Source organism: Thunnus thynnus, chromosome 22 (assembly GCF_963924715.1).
Source record: "Thunnus thynnus chromosome 22, fThuThy2.1, whole genome shotgun sequence".
NCBI lineage: Eukaryota > Metazoa > Chordata > Actinopteri > Scombriformes > Scombridae > Thunnus > Thunnus thynnus.
Window position 1 is genome coordinate 12323517 of NC_089538.1, and position 27290 is coordinate 12350806.

At 39.8% G+C, this 27290-nt stretch overlaps 1 protein-coding gene across 1 annotated transcript in view; it reads right to left on the reverse strand.

Annotated features, from left to right (window-relative positions):
- The window catches only part of LOC137174435 (glucosidase 2 subunit beta-like), a 139165-nt gene that overhangs the window by 85040 nt on the left and 26835 nt on the right, over positions 1 to 27290 (reverse strand). Inside the window, exons 8-9 of the mRNA XM_067579696.1 lie at positions 23059 to 23137; positions 3421 to 3504 (exon numbers count right to left, since the gene is read on the reverse strand). Coding sequence (XP_067435797.1) covers positions 3421 to 3504; positions 23059 to 23137 — 163 coding nt within the window. The remainder of the gene's footprint in view (positions 1 to 3420; positions 3505 to 23058; positions 23138 to 27290) is intronic.

The window sequence follows — 27290 nt, forward strand, 5'->3', positions numbered from 1 at the left end:
CAATATACCCCATGAAATATTCACCAGAGTTGTCTTTGCTTAAAAAGGAGGGGAGAGAGTTCACCAGAGTTGTCTTTGCTTAAAAAGGAGGGTAGAGAGAGGGAGGGAGGGGGGGGTGAAAAAATCTGCTGCGATGGGTAGATGGAGAGTCCCCAAAATGCTCTTCATGTCAGGTTTGCTTAGGCCTCTTTACAAAAGGGCGGCGACAGGCAGACCAGCAGGGGGGGTCCATTAAATGTTCATACAAATGTACCCCTAACAGGGCAGCAGACCCCAGTCCCAAAAAATACTCCACTAATTCTGCTATACCCTCCAAAATATTCAAAGCATGCTTTTGCTACTGCTGACATTGTTGGTTCTTGCTTTTCCAAAAGATTTTAAGTGTAAAGACAGTTCTTCCTTTTCACTGTTGATGCTTGATATGAATGTAGCATATTGTAGCATATTAACACTTGCAGTTTGAGCGGTGTGTGAGTGAATTAGAGACAGTGTATTCATTGCTTTCAACTGGGGCATACTTCAACATTTGGAACTGTATATTTACTGCCATTCTAACCAATGATATCTATTTGAAAATACGCCAGCTTTGAGTACTGAGACCAAGTGCAATCTGCTATCTTTTGAACTGATAGGAAAATGGGAACAGTTATGTATGTGTTCTTTCATAATTCAAAACCTACAAATGCGAAGAATAGAAAAAAATCAAGGCAAATGACATTTGATGTAAGGGGTTGGTGGTGGGCTGCTCAAACCCTTATCTGCTCAAATGTTATTCACCGTAACTAAGGCCAGCAGAAATCTGGCAACTCTTTGTCGAGGCAAGGGAGGGCAGGTTAAAGTCATATAAATTAGAGAAAAGACTGAATAATTAGCTCCTAATTAGGCTGTATGAGAGATACGGTGATTCATTAGCAATGTTTGCTTTTGAAATAGAAAGCACCGTCATGGCCATTGTATTTGTGACGGCCTCTGTTGCCGGGATGGGCGTTATGTCGGGGACGTAATCATGGTGTGGAGGGGGGAATGAAAACACGCCATTAGCCACCGCCGCTACTGTGCGAGGCTTCAACATAACACAATTAGACCCAGTCCCTTTGTATCTGTGTGAAAAGGTCAAATCTGTCACCAGTCTTACTGTAGCACATTCTATAATACAGCTCTATCATAGCAGTCAAAAGCTGTTAGCATAAAATTACAAACCTAATACTTAAAAATGTAATGAAACTTCACTTTTTACACAGAAATGATAAAAGAGCAACAGCGAAAGAAAACACAAGACGCATTCAATAAACAATACGAAAGGTAACAACAGGAGTATTGAACGGAAGTACAGTAAAAAGCATACAAACGCCCTGTATTGAAACAAACATTTATACCCACAAGACCCCTGAGTGCACTGAACAACAACCAGTCCATCACCATCTAGGTACACAAGAAAGAGCTTTTGTGCGCCACAAATTGTCCTATTTACAGGAACAATGACAGTTTAAAGGATGTCCTCAAACACTCAAGCCTTTCAGCACCTTTCAGCACCTATTTGCACTATAGCAACGGCCATAAAAAAAATAAAAGAATGCCCAGTATGGGGCTAAAACACCATATCTTCAGAGCCCTTCAAACAATTGTCATCTCGGAACATCTTGGAGTACAAAGAAAATGAACCTCTACGTAGCTCAATGGTCATATTTGGACGACGCCCCTGTAAAAAATATTCTTGGTCAACTGAGGTCTCAGTACCTACTTGCATGAAATGTTGGCCAGAAACACATAACATGATTAATACATGAAATCAGAGAAACACAAAGTAATCACAAGTAACAAGTAATCAACCCTGCTAGCAATTAAAGATTTTAAAGATCTACCTGTAAGAGAAAAGGTTTTTACTGCCGCAATAATCCTAACATGGTAAACTGAAAAGACTGTTTTGGTGACAATTCTAATGTGGGCATGAAAATTCAGATAAATGCGGTGACTGCTAACAATACTGTAACAGTGCAAATACCAATTGAGTCCATATGTATTTCAATGGTGTTTTCATAAAAAGATGAGGGACAGGAGTTTGCCTTATAATTCACATTCTATGATGGAGCAACACCAAGATAAGCCAGGCGGATGGTGAAATCTAATCTGAACCCCAATGTTTTTGTCTATGGAAATGACTAGCTTCTTATCGGCAGAGTGGGTTATTTGAGCAGATTCTCGCGGTGGCTTAGCGAAGGGACTCAATCACTGCTGCCCAGCGATAGGCCTCACTTTCGTCCTCTCCCTCTCTCATCTTTTTATCTGGAGGAGCGGAAATGAAAGGATGGTATCTCGTACTTTCCGCAACCTCAGTTCAGGAGATGGAGAGGCACGGACATTTTCTTTTGGGCCTTAGCTGTCAAATGAAAACATGTGGTTTATAAACCTGTGCTGAGAAAGAAATATGGCAGCGGTTTAGAGACTCTAAATTAACACTGACTCAAGAAAGGAAGGTATTATGAGGTAATTTGTGTTGTGCCTGTCAAGGCATGGATAGAACCAAGATAAATGTAATCACACTCTGGTAACTAGAAGAACATCACTGCGACAAATCACCAGCATCTAAATTTACAGCTAAAGTAATCAAGCCTTTTCTCATTTCAGTTAAAGAAATACAAATCTTACTCTTTTTGTGCTTATCGTCTAAGGTTTTCTCTTGACTCTACCATTGCTTCATTAAGTACATCTATCTAATCAGCCCTAGTTAAAAAGTTAAACACAGCAAGAGATATCACTAAAAGCCAAAAATGTGAATCTACTGGTGGCGCCAGGAAAAGTCAGAGGATTCATCCTCTTGGGACCATGAATTGTTTTTTGGGTTTTTTTTTTCACCTTTATTGGATAGTGGGCAGTGAAGAGGCAAACAGGAAACAAGGGGAAAGTGAGATGGGTATGACATGCAACAAGGGTCCCTGACTTGCAATCGAACCAGGGACATTGCGGTTATATGGCACGTGCAGTAACCATTCAGCTACCAGGGCTGAAGGTTTTCATGGAAATCTGTCCAGTAGTTGTTGAGATATTTTGGTCTGGAGTGTTCCAGTGTCAGAGGTGGACCAACTGACCAAACGGCAGTGCATTCGATTAAGCCATGGACATTAGTACAGTATAAAAGAATCAGTGACACAAAAGTCTACAAACGACCCATGCATGTTCTCAGAGAAGCGTGTTCCAACATGATCCCACATCTAGTCACCTTGTCACCAAGGTTCAAGCACTACCTGTTTCACACAGATGACTCAATGAATTTTGCTGTGCCGATTTCTGGCGTAACTGTGTACTAATCCAAGGAGTAAAGGAATGAAGGGTGTAAATAAAGAATGCAGTTTGACAGAAGAAATGGTAAAAAGGCAAAGGGCAAGAAAGTGGGTGGTGGCGATGAAGAAGTATGGAGCTAACCTTGACGCTGTCTCCCGTTCTCAAGATGTCCCAGAGCGTGTGCCGAAAGCTGGTGAGATCCATCTGATGGCCTCCTAGCAAAGACTGAGGATAAGAGGTAAGAAGAGTCATTTTCAAATTCATTTTAATCAAAGTGTGACAAACACTGTAACTGAGCAGCTGAAAACAGTTCATTCATTGTCATTGTCATATGGCATACATTCAATATGCAAAGATATTATATAAATCCAATGTGGGCGCAAAAGTAGTCTGCAGTCACTGCATCTTACCAGGCACTCAACATGTATGACAGTTTTTCTTTTCTTGTAAATTCTTAATACACCCTAATACATGACCTGCACCACAAGTGTACACATCCCCTCAAAAGCATGTATACATTTTGACACAATCATCTTAGGATGCACACAAGATCGCAATTTCGTATCTACTGCAGAGTGCCTGCTGGCCCCACAGGTATGGGCTTATAAAAAGTGCATTACATAACTGATAATAAACTACACATCATCCATCTCCCATTCAGCTCGCCTCCCAATAATCCTGGCTGCCGTATCTGCTTATCTATTTAAGTCACTCTCTCATTAAATCAGCTTTTACAGCCAAACAGAGGAAGTTTACTGCTTATAGAAGTCAAATACCATTCATCATGGAGAAGGCTGTAGTTATACAGATATACGACATGTTTTAATTCACTGGAGGACAAACACATCATTCCTCCTATCTGAATAAACATAGGCTTCCGCAGAAAAAAAAAGGGGGGGGGAATTGACAAGCGAATTAATCTGCTGCCTTCTGCCAGCTGAAATGGAAGTCAGTGAGGCGGTGTGTACCAGTAGATGCCCATCAGTCACAGGACCTTGTGCAAGGCCTGAAAAAGCAGAATGTGATGCTGCTTCACACTGGGAGGTAAAGGATGGAAGGTGGTGCAGCTTTCAGTGTTTATTCATCTGAAACAGTGTCCCCTGGAAGCCATTTTGGCAGCGATGTATCACAGCGGGCGCTGACCTTTAGATGCTATGCACAATTAAGCTAAGCTAATAAACACAACTGTGGATTTGGACATTTGGACTGGAAGGCAGGTGCTGTGAATCACCTTGGACGCGAGCGGCGAAAAGTTCTTTTGTGCTTAGGTAGTCTTTTCAAAGCCAAATTGAAATGTGTTTGTTTGAAATGCATACAAAATATGCTTTGTGCACTGAGAAGAAATGAGCTGAATGGGAGATTTTTTTTATGAGGCTGAAGTTCACGGTTTATTATGCAGCATTCAGTCTTCATCTCTTTTATTGGTGACACGCTCTCCATACAATATCTTAAGCTCGACCCTTGTTAAAGGAAGGAGGGAAATTGTGGTTATATAGTTAGACACTGTAGTAGTAACTATTAGAAGCAATTCTGTTGATTGACAGAAAATGAGTCAAATTAATTAATTTAGATTATCAATTTACTGTTTGTCATTTAATCAAGCAAAAATATTAATATATAAAATGTATATTTGCTTGTTCCAGCTTCTCATATGTGACTATTTCCTTTTTATTTCAAATTCAATATTGTTGAGGTTTTGACTGGTGGTCAGACAAAACAAGATACAAGACGTCATCCTGGGCTTTCAGAAAGTATGATTGGAATTGTACACTATTTTCTGACATTTCATAGACTAAACAATTAAATGAAAAAATAACTGTTGATGAAAGTACAGTAATTCTTAGGTGCAGTCCCTAGTTAGTGTAGCAGCTGCCACATATTCAAGCATTAGACTCAAGGTTGCAGCCATGCTCATATTTCTCCCATCTGTTTTGTACCCATAAAAAAATAATCATCTTTACTTGCTTGGCAAACAGTTAAAAATGGAAAAGCAAACTACAGAACAAATGCGAACCTTTTCCATTCCTTCTTTACATATAATGAGCTTCAACCTTGTCCATGATAATTTATTAAAATTTAAAAATAAAAGTAAATCTGGCTCACAACAAGGAAAAAAGGTGATGTTTGAAGACCAAATTGCTACAAATGATAGTGAGAAAAATAAATGAAAGTTAAAATTCCAGCAAAATTGTTTTCTTGTAAATACACAAAGGTGATTACGTCCACTGTTAATGCATTGCATGAAGCCTAATTAACATGCTGAATGTATTCACTTCCTCTCTATTTTAAATCGTGCAATGTTTACATCAATGTTTGCTAGCTTGCAGTCTTCTTGTGCATTGTGGATGCATTTTTTCGTGTTTTATCCAAGCCCCCAGGAACAGCGCCAGGCTGTGCAGCCAATTTGACATACTGTGTAATTACAACATCACGTGATGCTATTGGGCCCAAGAAAACTTTTTCCCATAGACTTACATAGTGAAAGAGATGTCCATAAATCAGCGGCTACATTTTTTTGAGCATCACAACCCCCGCAAAATGACTCATCTCACTATCAGAATTTGATCCGTTCAGTCCGACCACATTTCGAAAGTCTAAAAGAGCCGCACAATTGAATTGTTTTATCCTCATTCAAGTTAGCCACAGGGCTATACCGGCAGTAGCCGGTTCGGCCAGTGAAAGTCACTAGTGCGCTTGCTCTATGGGCCCAATGATCCCAGAAGATCCAGGTAATTTTATACCCGGAAGGTGAACTTTTTTGGCTTCATGCACCACTGAGCAACTTTCATAGGAATGAATGGGGCCCCACCTCTGACGCTGTATCCAGTTCTCTTTATACATCCATGGTTTTATCGGCTATGCAAACAATACAGCGGCCCGCTTGTGGAAACATTGCACCATAGTGCCTCTAGTGGTCAAAAAATGACACTACCCACCATGTATCAGTCTGTAAACTGTGTCTGAACTGCAGTTTCTTAGATATTTGACTCCTGTTATGTGAATATTCACCAACGGTTCTGACAAATAAGCTCTACACTTGATTTAGTCAAACTAACATCAGGGCTGACACAACAGTATGCAAAGATATTGCCTTACTGAGAGAGAGAAGGGAGGAAAAGATCAAATAACATGGTTACATACTGTGCTATGTTATTTGATAGATACAGCTAGTCCCAGAAGCACAGTTCTACAAATACCACTTATATCCACCTGGCAAGAGAATATTGGGTTTCATGTCAGAGTTATGAAATGTATCATCTTGCAAATATGTGGAAACAGCACAAACAAAAAGATGAGACATCTATTACCATGAACCCACACAACTGAGAATATTACCACTCCCACACAGCATTAAAGCACATACAGTGTGTGTGCATACTGAATGTACACATATATGGGCAGAAAGTCACATATGTCATAAAGCCGCTGGCTATGTATGTCAGTTTCCCTCATCTAAACATTTCTGGCACTCAATTTGGGTTTTTATCCTTTGCTCAGTCAAGTACCCAGTGACAAATACTGTAGCAGAGCATGTTGTTCAGAGAGAAAAGTACTCACTAGTGATCCCATTTCAGACCCTTTGACAGACGAGGACAACCAAAATAATACGAGTCAGAGGGAGATTTCCCAGGGTAGCAAGAACACTGGTCGTCTTAGCTGATACTGGATGGTACATATAATCTCCTGAGTCCAAAGGTCCAATTTGAAGCCCAGATGATTTCCACTGAAACCTTTCCTGGTAATTTCAGCCAGGGACTTTTCTGGAGACTCAAGTTTAATTGTAAGATTATTCAGGCAAACCTTGAGTGATTACCCTGCACTGTTCTGTAGCATTATGGTATTCTCCTACCTCTGCTAGTGGAGAAATCTACATTTCAGGCTATGGGAAAGGTAAATTATTGAATTAGCTGTGAATTGACTGTTATTTCTCGCCTCAAAATAACAGTCATGTGAAAGATAAAGATAAACTGTGCTACATTTGCAGCAAATATTAACATTTTGTCATTAAAGGGAAGTTTCACTGTTGTAAATATGATGAATTCTTAAAACTAGGTCACCTATGTAGTAGAAATGTGCAATTATTTTTGAAATTGGTGCTCGATGACTCATAAGTTGTAATAGTAGCGCCACTTCCCTGCTCTGACATTATACTGTGAAGGTAGTTAGGTTTTTTGTATTACATTCAGCTTTTCTGTCCACCTGAGGCTCAAAATCTTCTGGGTCTTTGTCAGCGGAATCATGGAGAAACTCAGCAGTTGAAGTTTGTGTGTCATGTGCAGCCATAGCGTAGCTCTGGTGGTCACTTACTCCTCCAGATTCTGTTGTGTCTGATTCCACAGCACGATATTCGGTTGCACATCATGAAATTAGTTTTCAGAACTATGATATTTTAATGTCTGCTTTTCCATTTTGCTTGCGTAACACGGTAGACAGAGTGTTTTGGGAGACCCACCTTTGACGGCACCACAACAGAAAATGAGGAAACGTAGTTTGTAGTCTACAAAGTCTGCCAGATGATGCAAAATGCCTCATCTGGTGGACTTTTGCAGATGGATGAAGAGGAATACTTTATTACAGGGAAGACAGAAGAAAGTTTAATGTCATTTAGATATATGAATTACCCACATTAAAACCACAGGAATCAACTTGAAAGTCCTTTAAAACAAGAAAAGGAGGCACTTTTACTTTCTCCTCTGTCAAAGGAAGTCCAGGGAAGGAGAAGGGGAGTCCTGGGGAAATTATGCCATGATAATTGAGGGAGGAGATGGCAGGCTATTTGCTGACAACTTATTAAACTATAACTGGTGCAAGGGAGCTTTTTACAAACTAAATGCATGTTTACAGTAATTGTGACTTAAGCATCAATTGATACATCCCTGAAGCTGATAAGCCACATAATAATCTTGTAATGTACCAGCCTGATTAGGCCACCTGAGGCAAAGTAATTAGGTAAAGTCAAACTTAATACGCTAAAGCTTTTTGGCTAACTTCACTTAGATCTGCTGAGGCATAATATTAAAGGGAAATACTGATTCAGTTGAGTTTTCAGCTTACCCTTATCAATTATACTTTTGCTCCTGCATATCTTGGTGTTCTGTATGCTAGGGTAAATCACAGTATAATTCAGTTTTTTACTCTAAATTTCTAACAGATTTAGCTTGGACCATATCAATCAAGACATGACAAATACAAAACTAATTGTTAACATTTCATGAATACTTTCATGTTAACTTTTCAAATATCAGGCTTTATGTCTGGTAAATTTATCAGGTAATTACTGTATGTCCTAATGTAGAGCAGATTTATAGATAACAAGTAGTTCTGAAAAAAATTAATTGTAATTAATTAGTAAATTGGCAGGAAATTAATTGAAATCAGCTCTGATGATCAATTAGTCAACTTGATAATTGAACAAACATGCCAAATATTCACTGGTTCCAGTTTCTCAAATGTAAGGATTTGCTGCTTTTCTCCATTTTATATCACTGTAAATGAAATATCTCCGGGTTTTGGACTTTTGGTTGGGCAAAAAAGGATTTTTTACTAGATTCTGATGACACAATGAATCAAAAAATAGACAGATTAGTTGCAATTGTAATAAAAAGTAATGTCTAAATACTTATCCATTCACTCATACATCATATTCACACTTTCTTTTATTTAAGAAATATTAGAGAGATACCAGAAAATGAAGCATATTGAATGAAGTGAGACGATGAGCGAACACAGAAAAAGAAAGCTTTATGGCACAGAAAAGTATTTTCATAAACAATTTAATTGTAGTGCTCCCTGTGGATTATGGATATTTATTTACCTGTACTAACTGTCATTGTCAGCCCCTTCCTTCATTTAAACAGCCCACCTATAAACAGAATTAAACCATGCATATATCCAGCAAAGCTCTATCTCAGTCTTTAATGATGTAAAATCAGGCGTTGTTGTTGTTCTTTAACCATGCTAATGAACAGTGGCTCTTTTCTTAAGATAAAAGAAAGAAGACAGGCAGATGGATCGATATATACCATCGCATGAGTCTATATTTTGCTCAGTATCCGGGCCCAGGGAACATTTCATAAAGGCCATAGGGTCGGCTTATCACGGAGCTAAATGCCAATGTAATTATTAGTGTCTGGAGATAGTGGAAAGGGAAGCACATCCTGCGGCAGTACACCATATTTAATTAATAAATGTCACTCTGTAGAGGGAGTGAGGGGAGTGTGTGAGAAAAGAGAAAGAGGCAGAGAGGGAGGGTGTCAGAGTGACAACAATACTGATCCTGACCTGAGAGCACAAGCACACAACCACAGCCTGGTACATGTAGAAATGCACTCCATAACAAACACGGGAGACTGAGATTATATGCATGGAAACATGAGAATAATGTTGTTTTAAAACATGCAACAAGAGGCATACAGGAAATGAGAGTAATGAGAGTAATTTCACAACCCTGCCAACAACAAATTATGTTCATAGCAACTAATCTGCAACAGCAATTTATGTATTTGTGAAGATTTTCAGTCATCCAGGTCATGGTTATCCAAGGAGGTTTGAATCGAGGGACTGGACTTAGCTGTAGATATTTGATCCAAGGGGCTTCTTCAGTTCTAACTGAATGGTTGGGAGTCCCAGGTATTTAACCTTTGTGGGGTCATTATCAAGGTCATTGATTCAACTTGGTTCGTTAGTGCTCCTGGTTGTTGTAACGACAGTTGTTAGGGTCGTTGGAGTCACCTGAGGCCAAGTGTAAACGACGGTCGTTGGAGTTGTCACATTAGGCCAAATGTGAATGGTTGCAATGGTTGTTGCACCACATCACTTATCCACCACCTACAGTGCTGTCCTTTCATCCCTTCCCAGGAGACTTAACAACCATTCACATTTGTCCTCATGTGACAACACTAACGAACCAAGTGGTATCAATGACCTTGATAACAACCCCACAGAGGTTAAGTACTTGGGACTCCCCACCAGTCAGTTAGAATTGAAGAAGCTCCTTTGATGAGAGGTGCAAGGTCTTCAGGTTTCTACAACCAAGTCCAGTTGCCCTTGATTTAAGTCTCCTTGGATAGCAATTTATGTTGTTAGAGGCAAGAAGTAACATGATGTTCTTAAAGTATAGGGAAAATTAAGGGTGTGAAGGGTGGGTTGTCAGATGGGCGGATGTGTTTGACTTTGACACTGCAGGATTCATGTCCCATCTTACACTGAAACTCAGCATTAACATCTGTTACATCTAACCATGACCACAATCATTTCGTAACCTCGTCAAAGTGATTTCAGTTGGCTGATCTTTGTCAGAATTGGATATTGTAGGAACAGAAAACTGAAAACATGACAATGAACATTTTGCTGATATCTTGAGCATGCACCTGTCTACATATTATGGCTGTTAAAGTTATCTTATGGTCTGCATTTTTATCTGTGATAGTCATTCAATGTATTTACATTCTGTAATTACCTTTATATAGTAGCTGTCATTGTTACTGGCAGAGTGCACCATTCCTGCAGGGATTTTATCTACGCATGAGGGATTCACAGGAAACCATGCATGCGTGTAACACAGCATTACTGTTCGTAATTTTATTTCACTGATATCAGCCTCACTGATCACTATCCACTCTGTATCAGAGATATATTAATTAGATATTAGATATAATAAATTATTGTAATGGTGTGTCGTTCTTAGGTGAAAATTATGGAATTCTGCTCTTCCCTGGGTGTCGTCTTTGATGTGTGATTGACATCCTCATTAATTAGCTAGTTAGACTTCAAAAAATGGTGACTTGTCGAACTCTGTGTGACGCTGAGCTGTGTGACAAATATTACAGGAGAAGCCTGGCATTTGGCCGGTTTTTCATCATAAAAAGCAACTGAGTCCAAAAGACAACAACAAATGATATTTGTATGCATAGCACATTTCAGCCAGGCATCAAAACCAACTGGTCAGCAAGATCTGATACAGGACTGTGTTAATTTATATAACCATAGCAAAGATTGCCCCAAATCTCTATCATGCACTCACATACAGAGCTGACATTATGTTATATTGCAATCAATGTGATAAATCTACAAGATGAAACTGTAGCCTATCTGATTAATGGAGCAGGAATTCTGCTTATAAATATGCTTTTTTTGTGTTTGGTCCATGCACATCTAAAAGGACTGAGTAAGTTTTTAAAACTTGCCATACAAAAATGTCTTCCCACAGCATTTGGGGCTTTCCAGTCAGCAAAAATCTCACCAAAAAACTCCAGTGACGTCTTACCATTCGACCCAACTTCACTGAAATAAATGCAGAGACAAGAGAGGTGCACACTCATGCCACTGTTATTCAGTAACAGAAGTCTGAGTCCCGTCGTACTTTGGTGAAGGTCAAAAGGGTCAGGTGTCCTGTCTCTTTGCTTTTCCTGCTGTCAGGGAGTATGCACACAACAGGCAGCTTGTCACACAGGATGCAAGCTCCCATGATGCCCCCATGCTTCTCTTCGCTCCTTGCCCCCCTCAATCACAACCCCCTATCTTGGAGTGCTACTTGAGTCATGACTACACCTGGGACCCTCTCGCCTCGGTGCCATTTCTGTCACTGGATCAGCTGCTGACTCCAGCCTTATATCCCCTGTCTTTTGTTCTCTGCCCACGTATTAACTCTGAACTGCCTGGAGAACAGAAAAGGAGTTGAGGCAGGCTATGAAAAAAGAAAATAGATCAAGGTCCTGGAGAGTTGCAAAAAAGAAGATGTCTCTAAATGTTTCTTATGCAACAATTTCTTTCCCTCTCACACATTTCTTCTGAAGGCGACACTCCTCGGCACACAGAAGTGGGTATTCTTGTTTGGAAACAATAGCAGGCGTGCTTCTGAGGCAACTGTTAAGCTATTGCAAAGCAGATGCTTTTTCCTCTCGCCAATCAATTTAACACCTACACCTCCCTTCTCTTCCTTCATGCTGGCTTTGGCTCATCAGTTTTAAATGGCACAAGGCATTCTTGCATTGTTCTCTTGACTTACTCATAGGACAAGAAATGTGTCTGCTGCACAAACCCCCGATCGAGCCTTAATCACCAATACGTTGGGTCAGCACAGACAAAAAGAAATAAAGCACTGCAAGACACCATTTTACAAAAAAATAAAAAATAACACATTGCTGCAGTATGTAAAGAGTCACTGATTTCTTATACTTCTGTAGAAGCAATTATATTTCAGAGTCTGTAAAAACAGGATGAAGATTTGGAAACATTTTTTTCCCCCCTTCTGAATCTTGTGCTAGACAGAATTGCAAGGGAAAAAGCCATCTGTGTCTGACTCTTATCCCTGGCTTCTCCAGAGCCTGGATGAGCCTGAGCCAGCAAATGTCAGTCGGATAAAGACCAAGCCTGACAGACAGACACAGGAGTTTTGTCATTCCATGTGTCATCCCTTTGCTAGCAAGCCCAATCTTTGCCGGTCACAAAAGCACCGAGATGATGGGGAAGGAAATATTCTCAGGGTGAACGTCAGGTTGTGTAACTCCTCCAAGTGCCACAATAGCTGAAACGTTGAAGACGTGCACTATTCTGGTGCCCCTGCGGCCTTTGAGAGATTTCATTATTGTCTTATGTGCTGTGCAGCGGGGTCACCATGGAAACACAAAACACATCAACCGTTTCCCCACAAAGGATATGAGGTTCTTCGACAAGATGTTCTTCCAGGAGCCAGTGGTCTGTCTGGGGTCAGAGGATATTTGATGTGACTTGATATTTAGAAAAAAAAAACTGAACTCTGCAGTTCATCTGTGATCAAATGCAGCTCAGGCAGACAGAAATCTAACATTAAGGAGGTAACTATACTGTAGAGCTGGGCACTAATTCAATATTATTGTTTATTGTTTATTATGTTATTGTTTTACAAAATTCTGTTATCAAAATTAATGATTTCAAGCTAAATCTAATTAAAAATGAGTTGTTTCAGTATTCATTTTACATGTTTGAAGAGATTGTTGTATGATGTAATGCACAAGAGTGGAATACATTTCGTTGTATTGATCAGTTTGATTATTTTATGTGATTTTGCATCCATTTGTAATATTGCGATACCTTTAAACCTGCATCTTCTCATAATTGAGACTATGGGTCATAATAGCCTGGGGGGTGGCACTGTAAGTAGATCCCTATGCAGTTAGCTATACTAGCTATTCCAGGGGGTTACTATCTGTTTTCATTTTTGTTTGGACAAGCATTTAAAATGATTAATGTAATGTGTATCTGGAAAGCTTTAGGAGGTTACCGCCGCTTGCACTGATATACGCTGTTTTACTAGAGTTGCATTTCTTTAATCAAAACAGGGGTGGTGCATGCAAAGTTAGCATGAACCGCCACAATTATTAGAATAAGACCTGGGGTGAAAATAGCAGAATTTTCTTTTAATATCTTGATACTGACTTAGCCCTTCTATATTGTAAAAAGAATTGCACGTACGTAAAATAAGCTGATTATCTGCTTTCTGTCTGTCATTAGCATAACTTAAAAATAATCCCTCTAAAATGTTCCAGAAATGTTACGAGGATGTTTTGAGACTGTACCCCATGCTAAACCATCCCCTCTGTTGTTGTGACACATTATAGGATCACTGATCAATGCATTCACCTGGGAAGCACCGGCATAGATTTTCCCAGAGGAAACCGATGTCTATTCTCCTTGGACGTTGCTCATTGCACCGTATGTTCCCTGTTCTTGGGAGCTGCAGTTACACGGGTGCAACTTGAATAGTATTTGTCAAGTGGTTAGGGCTGATAAGAATACAAATGATTGCCTTGAGCTTGCTTTAAGGCTGGTTTGTCAGTACAGCTTGTAAGACAGAATTTTCAGCAACAGAGTCAAAGCGGTACAAACACAGCTGTGTGATTCAACTTTCTTAAATCTGACACTGTGTGTGTGTGTGTTTTTATGCATAGAACAATATTTTTTCTTTTCATTACTTTTCATATTTTGGGAATGACATTTTGTCAAGAAGCAGAAACCATCTGTAAAGTCAAAGTAAGTAAAGAAAACTGAAAGATAAAGATACTATGGCTAAACAGACAGACAGATTGGATAGGTAGCTCGAAAGATAGACAGACAGATAGATATAGAAGACACCTCTTGATATAAGATATAGAAGACACCTCTTGATATAAGACACCTCTGTCAGGACTTGTTGGAGCAGCACAAAATGATGCCTCTTCACTTTGCTTCTTCCCTCTCTTGCCTTTGACCTCCCACTGGTTCCATTACCTGTGCCACCCGCGCAACCTCGAGCGCATCCAATCTTGGCAGTTACATAACAAAAGACGAGTGCGGAGAAGATTAGAGGTGCAGAGGAAGAGGGCAAAGCAAGAGATTGAGGAGTGTCAGGTGTGCAGCCTGAAACAAATTTTTTTTAAAAAGTCTTTCACAGTTACCACCCAAATCATTTGTCGTACCCTTCCTGCCTCCGCCTCCCTTCACTGTCCTCCTATCTCAAAAGAACATGACACATTACAGCGTTTTTTGAGCAGGTCAGTTTTCTCTAACTCAGCTCTACAAACCACATATCACTCCACCTCTGGTTTCAGCCTGTCATTTCGCATTATATAACTTGAAAGCATTCCAGCTGGGGAGCAAAAACATGACACGTGTGATGGGAGGTGATGAATGGTACAGAGGGGGGAAAGCGCAGACAACCCCCTTTTTCCATCAGCCTGGCTAGCCTCACATACCCCGCAGGCTTTTAATACAAGGCAGTAATCTTTTCGGAGTACAGAAAAGGATATGTAAAATCCTTACATGGCTGCCAGTGTTTACTACCATGATCCTCATTGCATGTAAATACCTAATTCCACCATCAATCAATCAATCAATTTGATTTAAAATGCAGAAACTCCATGCAGCATGATCCCAATACACTTTAAAATCAAAGAGAATACATAGGACAAAATATACAGCAAGCAAATAAAGTAATAAAAATTAAACTAAAACAACTACATTAAAAACATCAATGTTAAAGGGATGTTAAAAAGGTAATGGACTCAACTATGTTCTAGGGCAAGCTGTACTGAAGTGAGTAAAGGTAGGTTTTCAGTCTTGATTTAAAGAACGTGTTTCTTTAATATGTAATAGAAGGCCATTCCAGAAATAAGCGGCATGGTAGGCAAATGCTCTGAGGCCAACTGATTTTCAGCTGGACTGCTACAATGGGGTCAGCCCTATAAACACAAATGTCTGTCTCTGAGTCACTGAGTCACTGACTGACTGAGTGATGAAGTTACACCATTGGTTGGCTGAAGGCGGCTGAAGCTAAGTATCCCAGAATGCATTTTGCACCAACCAGCAGTGATGGTGGAGATTAAGCTGTTGCAATTTTCACTGTAGGACTGTTAATATGTATGTAATATTTTTTTCAGGTGAGAAAGTAACCATTTAGATTCCCAATATGTGGTCAGTTTATTCTAATAATGCCTGTTTTAGAAGTTCTGACGTTTTCAGAGATGATTTAGAGCTGCTGGCTGGGCAAGACCAGCTGGTCATCTCGGCAGGTCAACATCCATTGTCATCCCAGAGAGAACGTGGTCTGATGAACTGATCTGTGCAGCTCTTTGGTGATTAACACTGGCTCTAATGTCTCCGTAGCATTTTGATATATGATATAAATCCTTTTGGAAGATAAATGTTGGTCTCACAGATGAAATCTAACATTTGTAGCTGCCACATTAGTTTGTCTACATGTAAAGTGAAGCTTCATGTTTTTACTGGACAGAAAAGCAGCGCTGCCTCTGGGGCTCTATATGTACAGATATCACCACATTTCAATGAATATAAATGTATTAAAATGAACATATCAGTCTATATTACATTTTATTTTTATTTTATTAAGCTACATAACAGTTTGATTTTTTATTGTAGCTACATTACAGACTGAATAACATAATTTAGTGCATCTCTCTGTCAATGAAGTTATTTTTTGTGAGGAAAAACGCGTTAGTGGAGCTTTGAGGTAAGATTATTTTGTCACAGTACAGTCAGGTAGGTGTGTTGAAGCTGAGATGCTGCTGTCAGCAAGTACGCTGCTGTTCCAACTGCAGAATGATCTTACTGCATCCTCCCGTCCTCGGAAGTTTGTACTCCTGAGTCGAACTTGCCAAGTCCGAACTAGCAAATATGCACAGTCATACGCACAGTCATACACACTAAAACACGGTCCAGCCATATCTACTAGGTTTTGCACAAGTCTTGTTTATTAACTGAAGGAATAACCAGGGGACCAGCATCAAGAGAGCGAAGAGGGCGGCTGGTATATACGGTATAATTAGCTCAGATAGGTAAGGTGGTGAAAGTCCATGCAAGACCTTATAAGTTAAAAGAAGAACCTTAAAATCAGCTCCAGCTTGTACTGGTAACCAGTGAAGAGAGGCCAGAGTGGGTGTTAAATGGTCAAATTTTCTGTTTTTTTTGTCAAGATTCTAACTGCAGCATCCTGAACACACTGAAGACTTTTAGCAGCACAAGTAGGAAAACCAGAGAAAAGGATATTACAATAATCAAGTCTGGAATATACCAAATGCATGGATTACAGTTCCAGCATCACACATCAACGTTACTGTGATCATACCTTAACTACTGTATAATCCACACGCAAACACAGTGTGGAATGGCAAGTCTGTGCATGCTATGAGGATAGCAAGACGACTGTAAAGTACCACCATGGCCTACATCCGTATAGTCAGTTAAGTAAGACTAGAATCCTAAGTACAGCTTAGGTCTGCAGATATTAAACTCCTAGGTTACCCACAGTGACGCAACAGCATACATTACTCCCCCCAAAAAAGGAATTTCATAAAGTTAAATACAGGCAGTAAAAAAGAGAATGTCCTCTTAGAGGACCATCCAGAGCCAAAAAATCTCCTCACAGCAAACACATTAAATCCTAGAAACAGCACAAGCTTACAAAACCTCCCGACAATAAAAATGCATGAAAAGGAAATTCTTGGAGGCAGATGAGAATTGTTCATTTTTGAACAGGAGGGATTGCTCTCTTTTTGAGAGAGTGAAGCAGGAAAACAGCACCAGAGGCCCAGCCCATGACAAAACAAAGAGATTAAATGACCTGTGAATGTGACTTTCCATTTCTCCAATAGCTTGCACACAACTTAGAGACCTGCTGCCCCCTTCTGGAGGCTGATGAGACATCATACAGCAAGATGTGGCTGTGATTTGAATAATAACTATACAGTCTTTTAGGTTGGTTAAATGTGCAACAATTACAGTCAGGGTTATATTTCCTCTCTCTAGGTGTGATGGGCAATTTGTATGCAGTATTGTATGAAAAGTCAAAAGCTGTTCAACATTACACTGAATATAATACACACTGATTCAATTGGTATCATTAAATCTCTCTCTTCTCTAATATCTTCTACATTCAGTCCAGATCTTAATTCTTGCCTTTGAGATAATAAATATTGCTGAAATCTGCCCTCTTGACATACAATACAACAACAGAATGCAAATATGCCGGAACCCCTCTGAAGTGAGATTTCAGCGTTGGCTAGGGCCAAATGTCAACCAGCTCAAACAGATGGTGTGAAGAGCTGGGCTGAGTGGCTAACCTTGGTTGGTAGAGACAAGGGTGGGAGGGCAATGTGAGGCACCGGGTGTTTGTTTTTTGTGTATCAGTGGATGTTGTGAACATCAAGAGAGCTCAGTGTTGTCGCCAAGACGGAAAGGTGAAGTCACGTCAAGCCTGCTTGCTTTGCAGGCGCATTCTGCCTCCGCCGGATGCTGTCAGTCTGCCACAATGACTGAAGAATGTCAAGATATGGATCAACGGTAGAGGAAAGGTTTTTATTGCTGAGATATGTTTGATAAACGCAACTGTATGATTAGTGCAATGATTAGATCTGATTTTCTTTATTAATTGTTATATCTATTACATGTCAAATTTTTTATGGAGTGCCTTTAATCTTCTTTAAAAGAAAGTGTGAATGTGATGGATGGGAAATTAGTATTTACCTTTTTTTTTCTAGAGCTGCAGCTCAGGATTATCTTCATCATTTAAACTTATTAATTATTAATAGTTTGGTTTCTAGTGAAAAATGCCCATCCTAATTTCCCACAGCCCGAGGTGACATCGACCAAACAGACCAAAATCCAAAGATAGTCATGTGACAATGATGTAAAACAGAGAAACACTGCAAAACCTCACATTTGGGAAGCTGAAACTACTGAATGTTTTGCATTTTTGCTTCATAAATAACATATATGAAAAAGTAATTTGCACATTTCATTATTATTTCGGTTTTTGCTTAAATACTGACTATCACTGAGTTTCAAAGTTCAGTCTGGATCTCAGAGATTATAACTTCATCACAACTGCATCTGCTGATGAAAATCATGTGCTCTGATAGAAAGTCTTAAAACAGCTTCTAAATGGAACTTGAGGTGAGATTATTTTAACAATGAAACTCATTTTGCAAGTTATTTGTCGTATGTAGTTCAACCACTACAAAAAATACATATTTGTCTACTGGTGTTGTTCTATAACAACATTTCTTTAAGGTAGTTATAGATTGCAAAGAGTTCATTATAATGAGATCTGTAAGCTTCTGTTTTTCCCTTTGTCCATGCACCACTACCTCTACACTACACTACAGTAGCTACACTGTCTTATTTCTGCCTTGTTACCAACTAATGTCAGCTCCAATACTGCATATAGGAACCCGTAGGGTATAGCCATTATTATTACTGTGAAACTGTGAAACAAGTAAGATTTCCATACCCACTAGCGAGCTGTTATGGGGGAATTCCCAACCTTTCGTGCACCTAAAGAAATGTTTTTCATCTACACGCTTCAGAAAAAGTGAGATGTCCCCAACTTCGCTCTCTTCTTATGACCACCGAGAAGTTGAACAGCAAAGGTCAACTTATTTCTTTTTTTAAATCAAGGGATTTCTTCCGTTCTCCTGCTCAAAAAGGAAGAGGCAGACATATTCTATATTCAGCCTCTCTCTCCGTTTCTGGTAGACTGAGTAAGGGGCTTTGAAGGGAGGTGGGTGGGTAGTAGATGGATAAGTGAAATTCACCTCTGCACAAATGCCTATTGCTTGAGAGAAGGCAATTTCCTCCAGCTCTGTTCACCAGCACATAGCTGCAGTCCAAGCTTGGTCACACGTCAGTGCTTCGGAGAATGTATTGCCCTTTGGTTAATGCCAAAAGAGAGGACAGTCTTCTAAGCAAGTGATGTATTAATAATATATTGCTACGAGCTGATTTAGTGCAAACGTTTGAGTATTGAAATGATATCTGTTCAGCACATTTATCTACAGTCTGCTGTGTTCAACATATTTTAAAGGAGACAACTCAACATGAATGGTGCCATTTTTTTTTTTTTTTTTTTGACAATGATAAGACATTCTTCCTGGATACCTATGATTACCCGGTAAATGTGAGTGAACTTGAATCTACATTAACAGTGGTTTCTACAGGAATGGAGGGCTATAACATAATGATAGAATACTGCGGGAGCGCCACTTCAGAATATCCCTTTCCCTCCCGAGTGGAGTGCCTCCTTTGATCATCAAATTGTTCTCCTGAAAATCCGCTCTGTTCTTGAATTATCTGGGCCGCTGAAGTGGAAACTGAATTTTCTGTGGAGGCCAAAGCTTCTTAAGAGAAAGGAAAAAGAAGGGGGGAAACTAATAAAAAGGTGTGAAAATGACACAAATTGAATAAATGTGCAAAAAAAATAATAATAAAAAAAAAACAAAAAACGGATTGGCCCGGTCCCTGAGTGCGACGGAAGAAAAGTAATCAAGGTTTTCAGACATTACAACTGAGCACCGATGAGGAAATAATCTTTCTTTTGCTCTCCCTCCACAAAGCGTACAACAGAGAACAGCACCCAGTGTTGTGTTATCTCAACAATTGTGTATTTATCCATCAACCTGAAAGGACCGAGACATATTCAGGGTACGCGGCGGTTGTACAGCAACAAAATTGTAACGTCAAGTCAGAGGAAATACACTTGTACCATAGAAATGACGAGGAGGCAATAACAGGGAATTAATAGACAGCTAGAAAACAAAATCAGTCATCTAAATCCCACCCAATACACAGACTACACTTCTTGTATGAACTGTTGCTGCCCTTGGACCTTGATTAAGGTGCCAACACGGAACTGCTTGTCAATTCTAATGTAAATTGCCCGTTAACTACTGTCAATTGCACCCTGTTTTAATTTGCCCAGCTTGATCACCGTTTGTTGTGGTTGCAGTTAAGTAGACTACACATTTTCATATTCATGCATATTCATATTGATTCATCCTCTTCAAATGCAGTTGAATTCATTAAGAATGCCTCTCCGTTAACCAGCAGAACTAACAAATGAGCACTGATTTTTTTTTTTTTTCCCCCTCATCCGTGAGTCTTTCATGTTGGCTACAGCTTTGGTGCTGCTTGGGTGTTTTCTGTTATATACTGACACCACAGCATCCAAACAATTTCTTCATTTCACTGTGGCTAAAATTAGTAAGCCAATGCTTACAGAGCGGAGGACATTTCTATTATAACCATAAATACAGACAAACTTAATTTATGAAAAATTTAAACACATTTTTAGTGATGTGACAATCGACTCGCAAGCTGAACTTTCCCTGCCCTGCAGTGGGAGAAGCAAGCAAATGTCTTTTTTTATATGTGCGTGTATGATTGTGCATATCAATCGCCATTTATAGTAGAAAAAGAAACAGGGAGAGCAAGTGGAAAAATTGAGCCCTAGCCATTTTGTTTACAGCTAGGGATTTTTGATATCTGCTGCCTGGTAAGAGGGAGGCTCAACAAGTTTAAAATGAAACAGACAGCCGCATTCTCACACGTTGCAGCTTGAGGGGAAATCACTGTTGGGAAACTGTGCTCGTCCTGTTCAGAATTCAAATGAATGTGGAAGGGACTCTGTTGTACGCAGCGGGGAAAAAAAAAACAAAAAAAAAACAGTGAACTCAGGCAGACAGACAGTCAACCAAATCACACAGAAGGCAAGGTGGGAGTAGATCAGAAAAAAAAAAGAAAAACTGCAAGATTTGACAATATGGCTAATATTAGATTAGCTGCAGATCTAGTATATAGTGTTTGTGATTTTTCAAACATCACCACCCTAGCGACATAAATACAATTGCACCAAATATGTATTAATCCCAGTATTTCCCCTATATTCATTCTAATTTCACACGATCATTAATATCAATGGGCTACTAATGATTTTCACTCACACACTGTGCTAGCATGATAACGCCCTACGTTACCGTGGAATTGTTTTGAGTCGTACTCCCTCTCCTCATTCTTCAAAGGACATTTACGTGAAAGGTACAGTTATAAGGGTAGCGTAGCTGCTTTAATGAATAGGGCAGTGCGTAACGTGTGTGTGTAGAGAGTGTGCGGTGAGAGCGAGTGGCAGAAAAGTGACGGTGAATGTTAGCAGTAAGTTGTCAATCTGGCAGTAAATGTACGGTAAAGGCTACGGTGTGTCAGTTAATAAATGCTGCAGCTTCTCAAGATCAAGAAAAGTCTCATCTATTGTTTCCCACAGCCGTTGGAAAAGTGAAGCAGGTTAGATCAGAAGTTAGTGACAATGAGTTAGCCTAACCTGACCACTTAAGCTCACTTAAGTTGGGCTGACCTTTAAGGTGGAGCAACTGTTCTCATTTTAGTGTCAATCTCAGCCGCTCTTGATCGGAGAAATGTCTGGCTGCTGAGTCTCTTCTGAGTTTCTCGTGTTGAGCTCACTAGAATCAAGTCAGCTACTGCCTTTAATTAAACACTAAATATTCCGTCACAACATTAATCATATCATTAATCATATCATTCAATATATAAATGTGCACTGGGCAAAATATTTACATTTACACTGATCTGCTGCTGAAGACATAATTTAGGACGTAAGTGTTTCTATACTTTCTTGAAAACAAATAAAAAATGATCGGTAAGCAAAGTCTAGAGCTCCCGAAACCAAAGATTACCTGTTTACTGACAAACATCTGTCCACACGGGGCAGAAGAACCCCCCCCCCCAAACAGAAATCTCTTTTCCCATGGAGCTGATTTAGTCAAGGTGTCTGTGCCTATAGTCTAAACTCTTATGCCTGCTCAGTGATATCACGCCTACAATAGCAACCAGCTGTTTTCAGAAGCGTGCCATCATCACACAATACACACAAAAACACACGTGCATGCTTCACCGTGTGATTTCACAAATTAGCTCTCTGTTTGGGTCATGGTGTGTTAATATGTGACAGTTGAGATAAAAATCTTGTTAATATTTGTTAACTTTGGTTAACAGTGATAAACAGTATCAGAAGAGCCCTTCAGTACATGCAAATTTTCATTTCTGTGGAATAAAAATATAACAGTGTTACAAGGAGCAGAGCAGATGGACCCAAAGCAAAACAGAAACTGATGATCCAACAAAGACTGAACTGAACAACAGGACTTAAATGCAAACTGAACTAACGAGGGAATAGGGAACAGGTGACTAGACAGGAGAAGAGGCGAGGAGCTGATTGGCTGGGGGAAACACTGGGATGGAGAGGAGTACAGGAGGCTAAGTACTAGAAGAAAATAACACAATAAAGACAGGAATGACAGGACAGTAATAGGATCAAGTCAAACAGTACTAAACTTACTCATCTTTCCTCTCAAGGACCCTTGGTGGCCCCCAGACCTCATTTTACGAACCACTGGTTAATACGCACAGTAGAGGAAGTGACAGTATTGTAGTATGAATGAATAAAGGACAGCTTACCACTGCTTCATCCACAGAAAGAACCCGCTCTTCATCCTGTATGAGTGCCACTTTCTCCTGGACTTCATCCACTGTTATACTGCCATGTTACAAAATAAACAGACACAGATGACAACAGTGTGGGTTAGCATTAGTAATTAAGACAATGACTACGTTGACTAGGGATTAAGTTAATGTAATTAGATGAGTTTTGTCAGTTTCAACTTCAAATTTCTCATTTTCACTCACAATTATTTCAGAACATATAAATTCAAGTCGTGACTGTTAAAATGACAACAAATCAAATTAGGTTTGTTAAGAAACTTACATTAATAGCATGCATGTAAACCGTTTTTTTGTTGTTTTTTTTTAAATATGATCTCGTTTTATATAGATCCCGTCATGTTGCAGTGAACGTGTCAAGGTCATCACCACTGCAACTCACACCAGCGACCTCTTTACAAGTTATATGCACCACTGTTTGACCAAAAGCACAATCTTTTGGCTTTAAATCACATGGAATATGCTGAACAAGCTGAATAAGCTGTCTTCTTAAGGTCATTTTCTGCCTTTTTTGGAACTCCAATGAACCGATCTGTGCTTCTGTTCTTCTCTGGAGGAGACAGAAAAGAAGCAGCACCTGCTAACTCACTGTATGTTAAACACACACACTTCTCTGGTGTTTCAACAAACTGGAGGGTAAGTAGATGGTAAAAATGTGTCGTTTGTGGGTGAGTGATTCCTTTAGGTAGTTTGGGCGTTAACAACTTTGCATTGACTCTCTGTCTTCTCTGTCCTTTTAGCCTATCTCACTCTGAGTGGCACATAGCATAATGCAACACACTCCACAATCAAAATCACATACACCACCTCTTATCATAAAACACTTAGATCTTTTCTTCTGCCATTCTTCCCTGCTGGTGTCTTTCTTCTTGAGGTTCCACCTAAACTAACACTACTGAGCTGAGATAATGACTGCATAGACAGGATCAATCCCGGGAGTCCATCAAAAGCGGAAGTGCAGGCAAACATACAAAGCGAATAGCTTGTTCCACTACAGAGGATCAATGCTCGGGGTAAGTGCTGGAGAAAAACAATGGCTCTCTCCATTGTGAGGCTGCACAGAGGCTGCAGAGCAGCGGCTCTGAAAATCTCGTCTGAAGAAAACCGGCTTTGCCCCCAATCACAGAGGGCATACACATATAGACCATGGCATCATAAAAGCATGTGCTTAGCAGAGCACACCTACAGTAGGTTTCACTGAAAGACACAGTGATAAACATAAGGGAACTCACTCTCGCACTCACACACACGCAGATAAATCCTGACAGAGAGGAGGGGATAAAAAGCACAACCTGTTCGTGGGCCTTTGGGAGGCTCCATCATGGTTCATTTCCTGAAGCAGTTGGTAGACTCTATTTATAGGCCAGCATACTGGTACCAGTTAATCCTGCACTGGGCTGCCAACTGCCTGCCAGCTGGCACAGTGGGCTGCACTTGTGCGTAGTGCTTGGAAAGGTTCAGGATGAAATAATGGCGGAGAAGACCACAGTCTACCTAATGACCAATGTGTGTAGAGAGGATTTTTTCTTGAAACCTCCATGTGCCATAGCACAAACTGATAACTACTGACCCACAAATTCCAGAAAAAGTGAACATTTATTTTTTTAAAAATGCAGTTATTCTGATGATCAGCAACATGTCAGCTTCTGACACTCTGTTTTTGTCTTTAAATATGCTTTTCAGAATGAAGTTAAAACTAACATGAAAAAAAAGTTTTGCAATCTTTATCATGATACAATTATTAGTGGCTAAATGTACACAAAAATGAGATTAGTTCACAGTATAAATGACAGAACAATTATCTGTGAATCTGCATTAAAGATAATTAGCAATTCCAATCGAGTGGATTAAGAACTGGGTAGTGTTTTGCTAAGTGTCATTAGGGACAAAGCCAAGAGCTTTTTTGTACAAGATAAAGAGTCTGCAACATGCATGCTAATCCGGTTCAAAGTCAGCAAACTGCCTGGCAATGTGCAAGCATCAGGTATACCAGTGACTTTGGCCTTTGCATTTATCACAATGGCAACTAAATCAAGCTCGACACTTGGGCGTGTGAGCTGCAGAGCTTTACAGTAAAAAATGGTGATGTAGCACACATATACAAAGCCTCCACCTCCCTGCTTTATTCAAATGGCCATCAATACATGTCCTGCCTCAAGATAGCCAGCTCACCAAATCCCATTGACTGACAGATTAAAAACAAAGGCTGTATAGAAATAAGCGGCACTTGCAGATATTTCAGCTTAGTAATGTGTTTGTTTAAGCGCAGCCTGTGGAGAGAACTGCTTGGGAAGGAGGGGATCGAGTCAATGGATGGAGGCAGAGCTGGGGAGGGAAGGGGAAGGGATTGGGAGGTGGGGAGGGTTGGGGGGACAGGGGCTGAATAATGGTACACATCCAGGCGCAGGAATGCATAAGTGGGCACATAGCGCTCCCTGGAAAAAAATTGCTGCACAAGCACTTCGATGCAGCCATATGTTTTATAGCGCTTTCAGTTTACTATGCCCAGCCCCGCTCCCTTTCCGGGAGAATATGCCCAGTTAGCTTAAGCGGTATTGATTTTTTTTTTTCCCAGGCGTGGTGTGGGAAGGTGAGGAACTTGAGGGTGGGGATAGCAGTGGAGAAAAAAGCATGAAGGGGACAGGCTCATTGGAGATCCCACGCTCTGTTTTTCTGCAAGCCACCAGCAGAATTTACGTATCTTGCTGGAAAGCAAAATGGATGTCATTCTCTTTAGAGCTGGCAGAGGTTAAACACTGCTCACGACAGCAACTTAGTCAGCTTGGGTGGCTGAGGGGGAGATGGGAGATTGGGTGGGGAGGGGGGCTACAAGTGGGTCTGTTGGGGAATTGAATATTAAAACAATACAAATAAGGCAATGGATTACTTTCTTGAAGTTTGCTTAAGAACAAAATAGGTGTAGGAGTTTCAGGGAGACGTGTGCACTCAACTTCGACTGATGAGACTTCGCTGCATCAAAAGTAAGGTGGAACTAATGAGTGTACATATACATATTGATGTGAATTAGGTGCTCGTGAAACGCCCATTCATCTTATAGAACAAGCAATATGAGTGAGTATGAATGTGTGAGCAAAAATGCAGGTCATTATTATAATCCAATCTTATGGATTTTGTTTATCTTACTCATCTTTTATGTTGTTTTTGTTCCATTCTGCTGTATGAGCATTATTTATTTCGAGTAAAAAGAGAATTACAAGTGAGTGAACATAAGTTCTGTGAATTTGTAGTCCCATCTGACATGGTAGTATTTCTTTAAAATCCCCTTATCCGGACTGACAGAAATAAAGCCCTTACTATTCTGCACATAGGGCTACTTTCATGCACAGCGTTGTCTATAAAACTAAATACGTGCTATAAAGCAGGACTTTCACTGAATATGGAGATGCCCTGTGATTGCATGTTCCTGGAAGAAATATTATAACAGAGCTTTGCACAATCTTGCACATGGAAATTAAATTGGAACCTGCATTGTTTTTGTTGGGATTCTTGCCAGAAGGTTTTGATCTTAACCCATCGCAGTATACTCTTGTAATGACACTGTTGTTGCTAGCAAGATGATGTATTTTGTTCCAGTGGATTAGAGACAAACCCCCAACAGTAACACAGTGGTACAGAGAATTATACAAGCTTTTACCAGTGGAAAGCCTCTCTGCTACTTTGAAGGAGAACAACACGTATTTCTTAAAAATCTGGCAACCAGTTTTAGTTCATTTACCAAATGAAATTTCAGACTTACTACAGAGGGGTGGATTAACTTTCAGAGTGAATCTCATCTCATAAAAATTGGACTGAATAGAATTAAAGTTCCCCTTTTCTTCTCTTTTTATGACTTTATCTTCTTTCCTGTCCTCGGGCCTAATACTGGAATGCATTAGATCTCTTTTTTTGTGTTATACTAGTCTTGTAATGTATGTTGTTACTGTTCTTACATGGCTGTGATTCTTGATTTAGGTGCTGTCATGATTTTTTTGTTTGTTTGTGGGGTTTTTTTATTGTAGTTTTTTTTATGTTTAAGTGTGTGTGCATTTTGAAAATCAATAAAATATATATTTAAAAAACAGGAGGGCGATTTTCACCTTTTGTGCAATTTTATATCATTAGCTGGTGTTAAATAAATTGGTGACACTTGCCAGTAAAAATCTACTGTAGTTTCAGGGATACATCTAAAG